Source organism: Trichophyton verrucosum, assembly GCF_000151505.1.
Source record: "Trichophyton verrucosum HKI 0517 chromosome Unknown TV-F-b-11a04.M13r1, whole genome shotgun sequence".
NCBI classification, from domain to species: domain Eukaryota; kingdom Fungi; phylum Ascomycota; class Eurotiomycetes; order Onygenales; family Arthrodermataceae; genus Trichophyton; species Trichophyton verrucosum.
In genome coordinates, this window is record NW_003315457.1 from 44,134 (window position 1) to 61,611 (window position 17,478).

Consider the following 17,478-nt stretch of genomic DNA (forward strand, 5'->3'; position numbering starts at 1 on the left):
GCTTGAATTATTAATCGCGGACATTATTAATCCTACTGGATAACGGATGTGAGGAGTCGCTTGTTCGCCTAACTCGTGTCCACTATTAACTCTGTGTTTTCCTGAATATAATTAGTTAAACATACGAAGCACGTTCGTTCTCGGGCAGTGAATGATGCATGTCTGTGCCGATGGCCTCGATCTAAGTTAAGACTCCAGTCACTTACAATGATGTGAAGAAGGTCAACAGTTAATACGAGAGTGACGCAAGAATTCGATTATAAAGCTCGGCTTCCAGGAGTCTGTCTTCTTCGTTTTTCATCAACTCGGTTTTCTCACTTGATTGCTAAGATGCTCAACTCAATCGGCCTGAATGTGGATGAGTATCTTAATTTATCGGTTAATACGGTTGCTAACTCCATGCTGTCCACGCTACCACTTATGGAAATCAATACTAGTCTACAGTACAGAACATAGTCCATCCCAGGTGCCTTAGGGGTTTCATCTGCGTGATCCCGGCACTGAGACTCGCCTTAGGGAAGCCGGATAACTAAGGTCGGAGTACAACCTATGGGCATGGTAAGCATCTGCAGAAGTGCTCCTGAGTCTCCGGCATCCAGATTTTTGAGCAAGAATGATGTTTTGGCAGCATGCTAGTGGAATTCAAAAAACATTTTGCATGCTATATCCATGCGCTATGATACACTTATCCGGTACTAGATTTGGTTCCAGGAGCTCAGTCCGGCCATTCTTGACTTGACAAGCAACACCCCAACGCTTATTATTCCAAGTATACCACTACATATTGATACTAAGCTTGGAGCGCTCGACTGTCCGTCAAGTTAAAGAATCATGCGAACAGGTACTCCGTATCATGGCAAGCTATCAAACCGCCGGGCCAAAAAGGGGAAAACCCTATTGGGTGCAGAGAGAGTCGTTATATCATCGACACAAGCTAAAGACAAGACCTGTGTCAGCTGAATAACGACCTAAAATATTGTTAAAAGACATCATCCTGCTGGCTACTAGTGGGTGCTCGCTCTTTACGTTGAGTGGTATAGTCCATGTCTTTGCATGCTATTGAGTACAAAGCGCCACATATTCTTAAGGCAAAGGACGTGATATCCATAGCGAGAAAGGCGACACGCAAGCAATACCAGCCTTATTCCCCCATAATAACATGTCACATATGGGCTATGAGAGTATGTGCACTCGAGTCTATCGAGTCTTTGGTGGAGGCCGCCTGGCTATTGAATACAAGCCACCTCATATGTCGCTTGCCAGTAACGATGAAAATCCCTCTCACCAGTCTCAGATCTAGAGGAAAGTTCTTTTATTCACTGCTTTCGGGCCTGGAAACAGCAGGAACTGGCACATTACAACAGTCGATATCGATATTATGGAGCAGATCCAAGAAAATACCCCTGCCGTCAGAAACTGAAAAGCCAAAAATGAAGAGTCACCACGCCGCCTGCCATCGCGCCAGAGACGACGTCTGCAACTGGCGACCGAAGGACCACCAGGTCGATGGCTAAGACAACGTCCGATGACTGGAACCTACCTAACATGAGAATGGCAGTAATCGTTGACAAGCCTAGAGAGCTTTGGCATTCTAGGAATATCATGCATTAGTTCAGATACTTCAGTCAGTCCGAGACCTGTCATCAATTCAACAACTGAGCGACCAGTACTCCTCCCGGTGTGCGGCCTGCCGTGCCTGCGCCTTCCGAGTCGTCCGTTGGTGACGACATTCCGTTCCGGGCCATTGGGCCCCAGTTTCAAGTCGTGGTGCGCGCCGCTGTGCCCCCTGCGCACTTTCCGTTGTTTTCTCCTGCCAGCGCCCCTGCTCCAGCGGGCTTGTCAACGCTTAAGAAAGATGTAGAGCGTAGTTCCCAGTTCTACCGATTCGAAAGACCGATATACCAATCATTTCCCCTTTACAAATGCCAACTCTGGCGCCTGCTGATAAGCAGTTTGCGCAAAAGCTTACCACCAAGAGAACCTGCTGGGCTGCACCAAAGAAGAAGTAGTTAGATAACGTTCGAAAATCAATAAACAGTTCCATGTGAGATTCAGTTACCAATTGCAAAACGTAAAAGCCCCGAATTCGTTATCTGCGACGAAACGTTAGTGTTCTGAAACTGGTTGCTCTACAGTCATTATCCGATGGTTCCTAAACAGCCCTTATTTTCCGGTATCTAGAAATATACTTGGGCTAATACGAGTAAAGACGGAAATTATAAATATATTTTCCCTATATCTTCAAATATCCGTTTTGATATACTCCGTAGTGCATGTATCAATCCTCTGTAGCAGTCACGATATAAAGTCTTTGCTCTTAAAGCGGCGACGACCAGTGCCAAGACGCTGCGGTAAACTAACTATTTATGGTTAGTTAGGAAATACTTACATAAGCAGCTCATGAGGCTCAAGTAACTTACGTAACTATCTGTTAACTACTCTGGACCTCCACGAGGACTGGAGCCTGAGCAGCGACGCTTCTCTGCCGCCCATCAGCAGGCTCGCCCTTTTGGCTCAGCAACTTTGTCCAGACGACCCTCATTCGAGACGGATACACATACTTGGAGGGTCTACCCAAGTAAGTGTGAGGATGTCGCAAGATGTGGACTACAAGGCTCTCTTACTTGAGGCGGAAGAGCGAGCAAGGCAAGAGAAAGAGTTGCGTCTCAAGGAAGAAGAGTTACGTCTCCAGGCAGAAGAGCGAGCAAGCAAGGCAGAAGCGCGAGCGTCACGAGAGAGGGAGCAGCGTCAACAAGCTACTCAAAAAACAACTTTCGATGAATACCTCTGGGGATGTCACCGCCTGATCTCTGTAACGATTCGCGTCCAGCGCATAGAACACTCAACCCAGGGGTCGATAAACAAACCGACGGGCAAGGTGTGCCCGCGGTATCTGCAGGAGTGGGGTGACTGTTCAGATACCCTGCAGTACTTTTACCAACGCGTTTATGACTTTCTCCGACAGGAAAGACTCTTTCTTCCTGTTATTACGCTCGAGGGGCTCGGCCAGATCTTGAACCACCCGATAGGGAGTGAGAAGGATATAGAATTCTACGGTCGGCTGGCCGTCGAGCGGCATGTTTATAATATTATTACGGAGCTCTGCAAGATGGAAGAGGCCCGGGAAGAATTTCAGCTAGGCGAAGAAATCACGTTTGAGAACCATGCGAACAGTATTGACGACCCTGATAATGATACCGATGCTAACTACAGCCCTATCATTGATCGTGCCTTCGCGGACCAATTCTGCATTCACAAAGTGAAAGAAGGCACCACGACTCTTCTTACAACTGTTGAGTATAAGCCACCTCATAAGCTGCCCCCTGAATACCTGAATTCCGGCCTACGGCCAATGGACCTCTGGGAAGAAGTTGTCCAGCGAGATATCAAGAAAATCCCACCAGAAGAGAAGATCAAATACAATGCAGAGAAAATATCAGCTTCTGTCCTTGTTCAAGAGTACCACGTTATGATTACCGAGGGGCTAGAATATTCATACGTCACCAATGGGATATCCTATGTTTTTCTTCGCGTTCCAGAAGATGACCCGCAGACACTGTACTACTTCCTCTGTGAGCCTAACACCGATGTCCATGCAGACGATATTGGGCCATGGACTGCCATAGCTCGTGTCCTCGCTTTTTGTTTAATGTGCTGTCAGTCCACGGCTAGAGATCATACATGGCGGAATCACCAGCTCAGACATGGACTACGGTGGGAGACAGACCTTGACTATGTCAGATCACAGATACCCAAGGAGGAGCTTCGCCAAACACCTCCAGGCTCAGAATATATACCTTCTTCTTCCCCTGCAGGTTCTTTCACCGTTCCAGATAACGGCGGAGGCATCAGAACTCGGTCTCAAACCCGCTGCGCTCCGAACACAGAAACACAAGGTTCAGGCCCGACCGACTCCGACTCCGATCCTGAGGCACCTTCTGGCTCCAGAGCCCATCTTGGAGGGCGAAAAAGGAACTTGAGCGAGCTCACCTCGTCGTCGTCCAGCCAACACGGCGATGGGGCGGGTCAGAGAGGCCAGAGAGGCCAAGTTCAGCAACGCCGCCAGCACGTTGAATCCTTTTGTACACAGAAGTGTTTGCTTGGTCTCCGACGGGGGACCAGGCTTGATATGAGCTGTCCAAACGTTGGCCGGCATAGACAAGGAAACACCAATTCCACTCACCACCTTATCAGTGCAGACCAACTCGTTAGCTTGATCAATCGTCAGCTAGACGAGAACCTTGACCTCGACTGCACCCCATATGGTAAACATGGCTCGTACGGACAGCCATTTAAAATCACCTGTCGCAGCTATGGCTACACTGTTCTTGGCAAGGGAACAACAGCGTTCCGCTGGAACGAGGTACGACGCGAGGTGGAAGTGTATCGCTTTCTACACGCAGCCCAGGGATCTGCAGTGCCTGTTTTCCTCGGCCCTATCAATCTTGACATGGTCTACCACGTCCATGGGGCAGGCTCTATCCGGCATATGCTCCTTATGGGCTTTGGGGGAGAAGAAGTCGGCAAGCGTTCTGGCGAGTTGGCCAGCCACATTGAGCGATCCACGCGAGAGCTACATGACCTAGGAGTTATTCACGGTGATCTCAAGCCTAATAACATGCTATGGAATGCGGAGCTACAGAGGGTCCTGCTGATAGATTTCCATGGCTCCAAGCTCATGTTACCCTTGGAGAGGACGAAGAAGAAGCAGAAGGCGATGAGCCAGGAGAGCAAGAAGAAGAGCTTGAAACGACTGGCGGATAACGGGGAGACTAACGAGGGCATAAAGAGAACCCGTCTTCATTTGTGTGAGACCTAAAATCGGCTGGGCCGAGACGGGTGTATAATTGCGAGAGCAAGCGTAGATCGTTGTTTATATATATACCCAGTGTGTACTTGTTTGATGCTCATCTAAAAAAAACTGTTGTTTGACCTACTAGACAGCGAGGGGAAACAGGTTTATGCGTTGCTCTTCGTGTTTATGGCATACGAGATATGATAATTAAGTCTAACCCAGCTATACTGGTGTTGAGGATTGAAACAGTGTTTTTCTATTGCAATGCTTCACCTTGCATTTCAACAATCATAATATGAGGCTCTGTAGAGACTGCCTAGATATGATGCCTCGGGTCGGCCTTTTTGCCTGCCGGTGAATACGGGCTTCTCGTATTCTCTGGTGAGCGTGATGGGGCAGAGACCCTATACCAAGAGAATCTCACCCGCGTAGTCCTCTTGAACAAGAGCAAGATATGGCCGACGGAGAGGATAAAACTGATTTATTTGTGGAACTAGTCTTCTGACAGGCCGTGTTCTGGGACTTCCGATGAAATGAAGTCCTTAAAAGTGCTGCTGGTCTTCCGCACCCGCACAAAAAGTAACTGATACCAAAGATACCAAAAAACCCGGATTAGCAACTCAGAAAGCGAGTCAATCGTGACGATGAAATACTTTCTTTTTGGTCTAGTTGTCTCTAGCGGTGTGTTTGCGAGTACGCCGAGGCGTGAGGGCCAGCCACTCGCTGCAGTGAAGCCGATGTCCCGATTGACGGGAGAATTCCGACCACAGCGTGCTGCAAACGGGACTCTGACTGGCTTTGAAGGCTTTTCAGAAGCGAAACTGCTGTTTGCCAGATCATGTCCGGCAGGTTCCTGTATGTTGCTGAATTCTGGTTTTGGGCTCTCTATTTATATATTATGAGTAGTTGAAGCATAAATATGACTCAAGGCGGTATCTTAGGCTGAATGCTAATATGGAACTTTCCTAGACGAATGCCCGACTGGCGAAGGGTGCTGCAGAACGAGTCAGAACTGCACGCCTACCGGCTGCTGCAACAAGCCAGACATTAGTTGCGGAGGGAAGGGTTGTTATGACCCGTCGACTGAGACGTGCTGTGAGTCTCGCGGAACGAGCTGTGATAAGGGATACGACTGCGTTGAGCCATCGGGCTGCTGCCCTTCCGGAGAGATTCCCTGCGGCCACAAGCACTGCTATGACCCGGAGAAGGAAGTCTGCTGCGACGACGGAGGAAGCTGTCCCAAGTCGAGCACATGCCATAAGGACGGAGGTTGTTGTCCCGACTACAAACGGTCTTGTGGAGAAGGTAAATGCTACGACCCGTTATTCTCGATCTGCTGCACGGACGGTGACGATTCCTGGGCCTGTAGTAAAGGGGAATCATGCTGTCTTGCCTCGAAGAGCTGCTATAGGCGCGAAACAGAGAAGTGTTGTGAAAGCGGAGCCTGTCCTGACTCGGGCAGTTGCTGTGAGAAGGAATGCTGCAACGAAGACCAAAGGTGTGGTGTGAATGGGTATTGTACATCAATACGCACTCCTTCACCGACTACAGCCACGGTCACTACCACTGCGAGTGAAGCTGGTACAGGCAGTGCTCCTACGTCAGGAAGCGGTAGCTCGGAACCAGGATCCAACCCAGACGGAACGGTTCCTAATGGTGGAATGCAAGTTGGTCCGGGAGCGGTTTCATCTGTCGCCATCATTTCTGCCTGTATTCTTGGAATACTGATGTTCTAGAGGGATATTGTATCCCTAGATATAGACCTCAATTCATATTCCTGTCAAGAATCTGACGGCACCCCCTATGGCAGGGCGTACTCCGTAGCCAGTAGATTAACCTTGGAGACGCAGTCGTTTCGCATGCAAATCAGTAGAGAATGATGGCTTCCTGGAGGATCGAATCGTGATAGCCAGTTCAACCAGTGACGGTGGAATGCTGGTGCCTAAGGAGATCGGCGTTGCTGGGAGTCGTGTCTGTACATAGTACAGATAGGAACTCTGAGCTTGAGGTAAGATTACCAGGCGGCCTGCATGAGAAATAAGCAGTCCCCTCCATCTAGACCAAGGATAAGTGAGTCACCAGACGAGATTAACTGTTTGTTTTCCTCAGCCTGACGCATCCTGACGAGGAGATTTCTGCCTGAACCAGCCTCCAACATGGGTATCGGGAAGCCGCAGTGTTTCCTCTGTCGGAGTCTGGTTTTGGTTGCTCCCTGTCCGCGGCGGCCCAGAACGACCAAACAACGACCGATGACTCAATTGAGTTGGTCCCTCCTCGTATCCTTGTCCCTGCGATGGTGATGTTATTTATAGATTTAATATTATCAACCAGTACGAAAGCGCGAACGTTGTCGAGGAGTCGCTTTGTTGACTAAGCAGCTAAGCTCAGTACTCCGAGGAATTTCCGAGTTTGGCGTGTTTGCATCTTTTGTTTGCGCTCTAGCTTCGGAATTAAAGTTGCTGACTAAGGCTGTCGGAATACCCAGTTCATTCCGACTTCGAACTCCGAGAGATATCAAACCTTAATTGAGTCCAGGGGAGAAAAGGAGAAAAAAAAGGGGGGAGAGAAAAGCTGGAGATCGAAGGACGGGCGAAAGAAGACAATCAAACACAACTGACTAGGGTCCAGTGCCGATGGTGTCTATGATGCTGATGATCGTGGAGGGGGCAGAGGGGGCCCTTTCATCCCCCTGACGGCGCGATACTCCCAGCCATGGACGGAGTAAGCGCTAAGGGGAGGGCGTCTACTGCCGCTGCTGTGACGTGCTCCAAGGGCGCTGGCTCTCACCAACCAGCAGGCAAACAGCTTGCTAGCGCCTAAGACGAGCTGATAAGGCGTGTGCTTCGGAATAAGGAAGCTGGCTCCCTGCTCCCCTGGCTCCACCGCGTCTAATGAGGCTTACATAGTCTGCATTTGTCATGAAAGCATCCAGTAACTCACTAGTCCGACCGTCCCGCAGGCCCCCATCCACACGTAAATCTTGATTCGCATTATTGCTGGGATGGATTTGTAACGCATACGGATGTATGACGGCGTTTTCCAGAGCCAGGCTAGACCGTGATATGCCGTATCCCGAATGACGACCGGAGTGTCGTGGGAGCATGCTTATTTTTTCTCGTTTGATACCCAGAGATGCCTGGTCTGGCGGTCTATAAGAAGGGGCTTCCCTCCTCCTTCTTATGCCCCTTTCTCTCCTCCACCATCACAACCACTCTTAATCAAAGACACTCTTAATAAATACCAGCTTCAAGATCTTCTCTACTTGACTGAACACTACTCACAAAAAACGTCTTTCTTCCTCTGCTCTGTGCTACATAAAACACACATACTGAGCTCTCCAACCAAAAACAAACTCCCAGTCAAACAGTCACCACGACTTCACCAAACCGAATACAAGCACCGATATATAACATTAATACCACAATGTCGACCTCTGCCACCGCCTCCAACGCTTCCAGACTGTCCATCTTCTCCAGACGAAGCAGCATGGCCAAGAACTCAGACAACAAGCTCTTCTCCAGCGCCTCCTCGATGATGAGCACTTCGTCAATCTCCAGCATAGCTGCACTCAAGGCTGCCCTGCGTCGTCAGAAAGAAAACAGCTCCGAGCTGTCAAAGAAGACGACCAGAAAACAAACGACTTGCATCTCACCCACCACGACCGAAGCTGCGAGAGCCAGTTACTTTGCTCACCGGGCGTGAAATTACAGTCGCCCCTTCAATATCAACGACTACTACGACCATGGGTGGCCTAGGACAGATTTGGATTGGCGTTTGTCTGGGGGGATTATCAATGCTGTTTTAAGATCGATTGATCTGTTTTATTGCTTTTCTTGATGGGCTTCTTTTATTTTTCAGGGTTTCTTTTTCCTTCTCTTTTGCCCAATTTTTGATCCAGCCTGTACAACGATCAAGTGCTGGAAATTTAGATAATGGTCTTGCTTTTGTTCGTCTACCTGCATGCAAACAAGTAGTTGATATCTAGTTTTAATATTAATAATAAAAAAAAAAGTGCTGTTTCTCAAACTTGGTCTCTATATCCACATTCTCTCTCCTCCTCTACTATAACAATATCACGATGTATAACACTCCGAAACACATGAAAGTGAGTCTCAAGTCTGCCATTGAGCTTACGCGGACGGGTGCCAGGCAGCTAAATTATCCACCGCCAAATAGCGGTAATACAACGTTGTTTATTATTATTACCCTGCATTACAACCTAAGATCATGCATGTATACTCCATAAAATGCCTGCCTGCTCGGAGGATCAACCCAAATCATGTGCCTACCTACAAAGTACCGCACAGCAACGATGCAAGATACAACAAATACCCATTAGTTATTCTCGTCTCCAACTCCGTACCTATACCGAAGGTACTCGACGGTATTGCGGCTGCAAGGTTGTTGTTCTAGACGCCATTACAGCAAGGTCTCGTCCACTTAGCCCGAGTATTCACCTTGTGCGACAGGAACCTTGGTACTGTTAGAATGCTGTAGCTCCGTTGAATGAATACCATGAATAAAAAATGGTTCGTTCAGAAGTCATAAAACATCTCCTACTAAGACGTTGCTCTATGTACGCTAAAATGTAAAGTTACAGTCCGGATAGCAACTCCGTCATTGTGATCTTCTTCCTCACGGCGTTTGAGAAACCCTCGTGGTAACTGACCCATACTTTCTTGGCCTTCTTACTTGCGTCGTGGCCGGGCCCGGCTCCCTTGCCCGACCCCGGGCCCGCGCCCAGAGAGTTGTTACCCTGTGGCTTCTCCTGGATAACTCTCCCGAAGAAGTCTCGCTTGGGCCCTATAGATCGACCGGACTTGGCCTGTTTGCTACTATCTTCATTATCATCTGCATTGTCGTTGCCATTGCCCCCTTTTGATGAGCCGGGGCCCCCGTAGTGGGGGTTCTGGGCTTCTGATTGCCGTTTGATCAAGCTCTTACGATACTCCTGGTCAAGTGCTTGGCGAACTGCGTATCGAACGGGTGCGGATATGCTGCCCGATGCTAGAGCGGTGCCTTTGACTTTGGAGAAACTGTTAAGAGAATCAAGGGACCTGCGAGTGTGGTTAGCTAATGTTACATTCGGACGGAGGGGGGAAAAGCAATGGATTGGTTTGTTAATGAAAGCAGACAAAAAAACATACGGTTCCATCCTGTAGATGTAGCCTCCATATCCACCGGCTTCAGTCTCAAGTTTGGTCTTCTCAAAAGTCACGCCTAGCCCATGCATTATGCCTACTGCCGCTTTAAGCAAGGCCCGCTCGCTATCCTTGCGTACGCTTGCAACAGCTCCCTTACCGCCGGAGTTCCCTATAAGCGTTGGTCTTATGTCCGGTGCCAACATGCGAGTAAGGCTCGGCACCAGCTCTGTGACAACGGTTTCAGTAGAGTGGAATGTCCGATTCAAGGGAGCAGACAGGGAAGACTGGAATTCAACCAAGATAGCGCGGTTTTGCTTCTCAGCTTCAAAAGCGGCGAAGTCTGCTCGCGGGCCAGCAAAGGGATGCTCTTCTTCCCCGTCACCATCAATGTCCATCTTTGACCCATCCTCAGACTTGTGTGACGACGCAAAGAGGTGATGGAAAGCAATTGTTGCTTGGCTAAGGTAGGGGTTCAGTTCCCAATCTTGATTTGAAAAGACCTTCGAGGATATCTGGTCATGGAAACACAGCCAGTCATATGCGGCATTTGGTTTTGAGAGAAGGGTATCATCCTGGAAGGTCTGGGTAGGGTACGTGAGGAAACATTCAGTCACACAGCGATCATACTCTCCTGAAGCATCGATCATTTCACTCAGCCGGCTGATCGCTGCGCGCTTACGGAGCTCTGCCACTCCGACAGGCGCTTTGCTCTTTTCTCTGGAGAACGGGTCTTGGAACCCTTGCTTATCCTGTCGATCGTGTGGAAAGCCGGCTCCATCGAGAAACACTCGGCTGACGATTTCTTTCGCTCCACCACGGCCGAGGCCACGGGATAACCCGCTCCCTTGCTGGTTGTGAAGAATATGCCGCTCCAGCCACAGCTTCGTCAACCTAGACGAAGAGGTGAGGCCGTCATAGCGAAGTTTGTGTGCCACCCACTCTGCTTCCACCAGGATGCCTCTGATATCACCTTCGCCAGTGCCACGACTAAGGGCCTGGTTTCTGGTGCCGCTCACCCCCCAGGTGGTTTCGCATAACTTCCTGGCTCCATCAGCGTCGCATTGAATACCTTCCTTTTCGAATATGCTTTTCACGCGCTGGACCACCTGGTCAAACGGCACACGGCGAACGTGGATGATTTCCGCAATGGAAGCTTGGCGTAAGGGTCGAAGGCTGGGGTGGTAGACATCATTGCATATCAGAATAAGCGGACGAAGGAGCCGGAAGTTATCTCCTTTCTTTTTACCCTTCCGACCCGTGCCTTGTCCGTCTGTTTTTGATCTAGAGGAGTTCCTTTGATCTAGTTGTACTAGATCGATGAGTGCTTTCATGAAGCCACCTTCACCTCCCCCGCCAGAACCTCCAACGACACCGTCGACTTCATCGATGATAACACAGACTGGCTTGCCTGGTTTCCTGATAACTTTGCCATCTTCGACAATAGTAACGCCTCTAACGTTCTCAGTTCCGACAGCATCTTTAATCCTTCCTGTCACCACGGTGCGGCTTCGTTCATCACTTGCATTGATTTCAAGAACCTCATATCCGACTTGTTTTGCACAGATATGAGCCAAGGTTGTCTTGCCGAGACCTGGTGGTCCAGTAAGCAGTAGGACTTTGCGATGTGCTCGTTCCTCGGCGTCATTAGAGAAGTTGTCCTTCTTCAATTTCGGCTTTGCCAGGCCCGGGAAGACTATTGGATCCCACGCCTTTAGCCAACGTAACACAGTGCGGTGTGTCCGGTCGTCACCAATCAAGTCCTTGAAGCTCCTAGCTCGGTATTTCTCCGTCCACAGCCGGTGAGCAGGCTTTGCAGTACCCGGTGCAGAGCCCTGGGCTTCAACAGAGGGGACAGCAGCCGGGGCAGATGGCTCCAACCGTTTCGCCTCGTCCATAAGCTGGTGTATATCAATCCCGTAATAACTTCGAGTTGCCTTGCCGGCAGCGGTAACTGATCTTTCTGCAATCAGCTTCTCGTAGGGAACGTGGTCTTTCTTCACCCGTTGTCGTATATATTTGACCTTCCCGGAGCAGGTCTTGATCGAGACGGAGGTATACTGCTCGGCTGTAACTTGTGGTCTGGTAGAGGCTTCTTGGGAGACTATAGCTTTTCTCTGCCACAAGCTGTCGGCCTCTTCAAGTCCAGCCTTTTCGTTATCCAATCTGTGCGAAGAAGCATCAGGATGAGGATGACTCTGAAATATGCCATTGTCGCCCACCACATCATCATCATCGTCGTCGTCGTCATCGTCGTCCATCACAAACGGGCCGGTCTTGACGCGCTTTGGTATCTCCGTCTCGGGCCCGCCCTCGAACTTCCGCTTTGCGTGGTCGGCGGCAGACATCATGGGCAGCTCCTGCAGCAGCGGCCGGGGGGAGCAAGACAGTGCCATCGTGCTTCTCTCGTCGTCACCGTCGACGGTGGCTGTTTTCATCCCTCGCCCTGCTCGCAAAAAAGGCCATCTAAAAGTCGCGTTTCTCGTCGCGTTTAGGCGCGCGTCTGATGACTAAGCATAGACATATTCCGGATTAGTCATCCGCTGTTAGACGCGGCCTTCTTTTTGCTGTAGTTAGTATTTAGTATATATAGGTATTATTCTACAGTTGTCAACAAGAGTAGTTTGTATATATTATGAAGTACTCCATATGGCAGCGGCCGACGTGCCTGTAACCTCGCTTGCCTATAGCCATGTCTGCGTCCACCAAGCAGATCCTTCCATGCCCCGGAGCCACGGCTTTGCCTTGTGCCCGGTGCGTTCGTTCAATCAGCGACAGCCTCAGAACTGGAGGCGCCTTTAAGCCGACCTGTCTATGGGTGCAAGACGTTAGTTGTTCGCGGTGCAAGAACGTGCGGAAGCTGGGGAAGGGCTGTTGTATACCTGTAAGTCATAACTAACGACCTTCAAGCTTTCTCGGCCCGGCTTGGGTTCGCGGCCCGAGTAGTTACCTCATAGTTACGGACCTTGGCAACCTGTGCAGGCAAATAATAATCTCGAATCCAGATCTCCATACAGTCCTACCCGCACGCATCAGCACTACTTCAACTACGGGATAGGGCACTGGGCATGACGCAGTCAGAGAGGGAGAGTCGCGACTTTATTGCTCAGTGTAGTAAGGCCGCGAAGGAGTTTAACGCCTGCCGCATCGCAGAGGGCAAGGAACTGCATTCAGCGGCCGCCGGGGCTGCTGACTTGCTTCCGCTCCCGGCATCCTCTAAGCGGGAGGCTCAAGACGAGCACGTCGATTCTGCTCGCCCCCCCAAGAGAGTCATTTTCTGCGATGCTCTAGATATAACTGATGGGGCTGCCAACGCGATTCCTGAACGGACTTCTAGTAAATAATACCCCCATTGATCGACCATTAATAGCTTTTGGTTTTGTGAGTGTTCTAACCTCGGCGACAGCCCATCCCTGCTCCTTGAAGTGGAAAAACGTAAATGTGGCTCCCGCTGAGCCCGAAGCCGGGGAGAGAAATTCTATCCCCCAACCAGCGGCCATCTCGAGCCCTGTATCCAGCCCTGGGTCCACCACTAGCTCCAGCAGCACCGACACCAGCGACAGCAACTCGTTCGTGGCGGTGCCTGAGCCCTTTCAAAGTCATGTCACCCCCCCGGCAGCGCCGGAGCATGATGTAGCGTCCGCCAGCAAGGGGTCTCCTGTGCCCAAAAATATTAATAATAATATGGAAATGCTAATCAGCCATGCGGATGCTATGAACCGGTGCATGAGCCAGACTTATTTCAAACTGTCTGAGTTTCAAACCTGGTCCATGAAAAATACAACCGCTCTCGAGACAAGATTGACCAATCTTGAGAATAAACTAGTTGACCAGGATGCCGCCTTTCAGCGCAGCATGGCTAGCCTCGAGACTCAGCTGGCTACAGTTTGCGTCCTGGAAGACCTGCTTTTTAACTCCAACGGTAAAATAGCAAAGTCCATGAAGCAACTAGCTGATCTCAAGGTGAAGCTAGATGGTGTCGATGATGATTTGGAAAGGGAGCATAAGAAGTCACAGACTATCTTGGTTGATATATCTACCAAAATTGACAGCATTATCCGGGACATCAGCAACCTTCACAGCCTCGCTCACCGGCAAGGGCCAGCTCTCAGCCGAGTCGAGGCATGTAGCAATCGGGTTGAGGCGTGTAGCAATCGAGTCGAGGCGCTGGAAGAAGAAATTCTCTCTCGCTTGGGAGATGGCCTACATGATCATCCGAGCCTTGATTCCGAGAACACCACGGCCATCAACATCCCAAAGAAGACGGCAACATCCGCAAGAATAGATTCCCCAGTAGACTCCGAATGAGTCCAGTGGCCCGGTGGCCCCTATTGATGCATAGGTCAGAATTAGACCATCTTTTCCATAGATTAATACTCAATACCTTATTACCCGCTGATACAACTAAGCATCAATGTCGCGGGAATATAGTGACTAATAATTTTTGATGTATACGGTATTCGGAGGACATTGATAAACCGTAGAGCCATCCCGTTTTGTTATGACTTTAGCAAAGAACCACACGTATATGGATTACATAATACCTATAAACACTCTACACGTGACTTACACACGTGACCGTCTCCGAGGCTTGGCGTCCTTTTTGTTTCTATCGCGATTTCACCAAAAAACGCAAAGACTTTCGCAGGCTGGAAAGACCTTGCACGACCGCATCGCATCGCATCTCTCCGCCAGGTTGGTATCGCAGCGATACAGTGACCACCATCGAGCACACAGGGCAGCCCTATAGCCAGTGCTATCTGCTTGATAGGGATATACTCCGCCATTGCGAGGCTTTTGTCTCCGTGAAGTGCCACCAGAGCCACATCGAAACTTCCCCCCAAAGCTCGGGTGCATCCCCCATTGCGATGGACCAGTCGACAGGAGATTCAGGAAACGAGAACAAGCCTACCGCTACCAGTATAGACGCGCAGTCGGGGGCTGACGAGACCATGGCCTCCCCTAGCCGCCCTACCGGTATGTCCTGGTTTGACTTCCGGCGTGCTGTAAAGACCTGCAAAGCAGCTCCAAAAGTCAATGGCTGACCACGCGCGTATTTCATTATAGGCTCTCAATCCGGAGGTGTTTCGCCTGAAAAGGCCACTCCAACCCAGAACCCTTCAGACAACCCGCTGGACGCCCCGCCTTCACCAAAGGGACAGAATGACGAGATGGAGGATGAAGAGATGGGTGGCACGAACGACTCTAAGGCTGATAACGATGCTGGAGACGAAGGGGATACCTCCATGCTCCAGCAGCAGACTGATGGCAATGTTGATGGGCCGGCAGACCAAAGCAAGGCCGCGACAGAGGCGTCGGCGCGTTCGAATCTCATTGCGCAGACCCATGCCATCATCCTGCCTAGCTATACCAGCTGGTTTGATATGAACACCATCCACCCAGTCGAGAAAAAGGCCCTTCCGGAATTCTTCAATAGCCGAAACCGCAGTAAAACGCCGGCAGTTTACAAGGATTACCGTGATTTCATGATCAATACCTACCGAGTGAACCCAGTCGAATACCTGACAGTTACAGCCTGCCGAAGGAATCTGGCTGGAGATGTTTGCGCAATTATGCGAACACACGCGTTTTTGGAACACTGGGGTTTAATCAACTACCAGGTGAGTGCGAGGACAAACCCCTACAACGTGCAAAAGGGGTACGTAGTCGTTAACATCATATGCTTAGGTTGATCCTCAGTCGCGCCCTTCAAATATTGGCCCTCCTTTCACTGGCCACTTCAGAATCACTGCAGATACCCCCCGTGGCTTACAGCCATTCCAGCCTGGCCCAAACACAATGGTCACGGCCGGAAAGCCTCACCCATCCACCGACAGAGCTGCCGCCGCAACTCCACTCTCGAAATCCGATCTCAACCTTGAAATCCGTCGCAACATCTATGACGATAAAGGAAAGGAGGTTACCCCATCTGAGAGCAAAGACAAGGAAACCAATGGTGAAGATGCAGTTACCAATGGAACCCCTGCGGAGTCAAGCACCAAGGCCATGGAAGCATCCGCAAAGGAAAGTAAAAAATCCTTGAACTGCTACGCCTGTGGGATTGATTGCACCCGAGTTCGATTCCACTACGCAAAATCAGCCCCCGTATCAACCACCACAAACCCGTCAGAACTCAAATACGATCTGTGCCCCAACTGCTACCTCCAGGGTAGAATGCCATCCTCCCACCAAGCTTCCGATTTCGTCAAGCTAGAGGATAGCCAGTATACTACCATACAGGATCGTGAGAAACCATGGTCAAACTCAGAGCTCCTTTTGCTCCTTGAGGCTCTTGAGAACTTCGATGACAACTGGCAGCAGATTTCCCGACATGTCGGTACACGTACTCCGGAAGAGTGTGTTATGAAATTCCTCCAACTTGAGATTGAAGACAAGTATCTTGAGGATCCTGTTGAGGGTACCTCTTCTATGCTGGGCTCTGCCGGTGGACGAGAGCCAGTCAGCCAGCTCGAGAATCCGGTCTTGTCTGTGGTGACTTACCTGGCACAAATGACCGAGCCTTCTGTTGCTGCTGCGGCCGCCGGCCGAACGGTTGAAGAGATGCGTCGTGATCTACAGAAACAACTTGACAAACGTACCGCATCCACGACTAAGGAGAAAGACACTGAGAAGACCGGAGAAAAAGGAAAAGAAGCAGAATCAATGAAAGCCGAGGACTCCATGGAGATCGATACTGCCAACGAGGGCCAGGAAGCGTCTGCCTCATCAACAAGCCAGGGGAAGACAGCCCAAGCCACCATTGCCTCCATCGGCCTGGCAGCTTCTGCTGCGCGTGCCGGGGCCTTAGCATCGCATGAAGAGCGAGAAATGACCCGCCTTGTAGGCGCTGCTGTCAACCTCACATTACAGAAACTTGAGTTGAAACTAGCACAGTTCTCAGAACTCGAGGCCGTTGTTGAAGCTGAGCGCCGAGACCTTGAGCAAGCCAGACAACAACTCTTCCTCGACCGTCTCGGACTCAAGCGGAGAATCAAGGAAGTCGAAGAAGCCTTCAAGGCTGCTAGCTTAGAAGGAAACGAAGCCGGTGCTGCCGTTGCCGCTCAAGCTCAAACAATCGGACTCGGCGAGAACTACACCTTCCAGCAGACAAGCGCGGACAATGGCGTTAATGCCGTCCAGCCATACAGTGCTAGTGGAGGCCCAGACTACAAATCATATGAAATATGAGCTGCTGAGTGTGGGTTGTTGATATAGACAGAAAGTGATAGCTTTCAAGTTGATGTGTATGATTTTAATCTGCTGACTTCCTCTGTCGCTGTATGGCAAGAGGAACATTTTGGGCGGGAGATTCAAGGATCCTTCTTTTCTTTTATTATCTCTTCGTTGGGACGACTGTAGTCTGGGGGCGTTAGATATTGGAGTTATCCCTTTTTTTTTCCTACCCCTATCTTACAATGATCCTTCAACTCGCTGTACTGTTTGGTTTACGTTCTTCTATCGCTCAACACATGGTGCATCTTCTATATTATATGTACAGAATTCCTAGCTGGGAGTGTTGGGTGATAGCCAAAATAGTTCTTC

At 50.1% G+C, this 17,478-nt stretch overlaps 5 protein-coding genes across 5 annotated transcripts; 4 read left to right on the forward strand and 1 right to left on the reverse strand.

Annotated features, from left to right (window-relative positions):
* Positions 1 to 2,590: 2,590 nt before the first annotated feature.
* On the forward strand, positions 2,591 to 4,819 carry TRV_03464 (uncharacterized protein; the record flags this gene model as incomplete). The annotated part of the gene is made up of 1 exon (XM_003022354.1): positions 2,591 to 4,819. One exon carries the CDS (start codon positions 2,591 to 2,593, stop codon positions 4,817 to 4,819), a length of 2,229 nt encoding a protein of 742 aa, XP_003022400.1.
* A 3,399-nt stretch (positions 4,820 to 8,218) lies between these two features.
* Positions 8,219 to 8,497, forward strand: TRV_03465 (uncharacterized protein; the record flags this gene model as incomplete). The annotated part of the gene is made up of 1 exon (XM_003022355.1): positions 8,219 to 8,497. One exon carries the CDS (start codon positions 8,219 to 8,221, stop codon positions 8,495 to 8,497), a length of 279 nt encoding a protein of 92 aa, XP_003022401.1.
* An 892-nt stretch (positions 8,498 to 9,389) lies between these two features.
* On the reverse strand, positions 9,390 to 12,374 carry TRV_03466 (uncharacterized protein; the record flags this gene model as incomplete). The annotated part of the gene is made up of 1 exon (XM_003022356.1): positions 9,390 to 12,374. One exon carries the CDS (start codon positions 12,372 to 12,374, stop codon positions 9,390 to 9,392), a length of 2,985 nt encoding a protein of 994 aa, XP_003022402.1.
* Positions 12,375 to 13,004: 630 nt separating this feature from the next.
* Positions 13,005 to 14,244, forward strand: TRV_03467 (uncharacterized protein; the record flags this gene model as incomplete). Its single annotated transcript, XM_003022357.1, has 2 exons — positions 13,005 to 13,272; positions 13,307 to 14,244. The coding sequence occupies 2 exons, from the start codon at positions 13,005 to 13,007 to the stop codon at positions 14,242 to 14,244; spliced, it is 1,206 nt and encodes a 401-aa protein (XP_003022403.1).
* A 560-nt stretch (positions 14,245 to 14,804) lies between these two features.
* Positions 14,805 to 17,124, forward strand: TRV_03468 (uncharacterized protein; the record flags this gene model as incomplete). Its single annotated transcript, XM_003022358.1, has 3 exons — positions 14,805 to 14,913; positions 15,004 to 15,557; positions 15,625 to 17,124. The coding sequence occupies 3 exons, from the start codon at positions 14,805 to 14,807 to the stop codon at positions 17,122 to 17,124; spliced, it is 2,163 nt and encodes a 720-aa protein (XP_003022404.1).
* Positions 17,125 to 17,478: the final 354 nt, after the last annotated feature.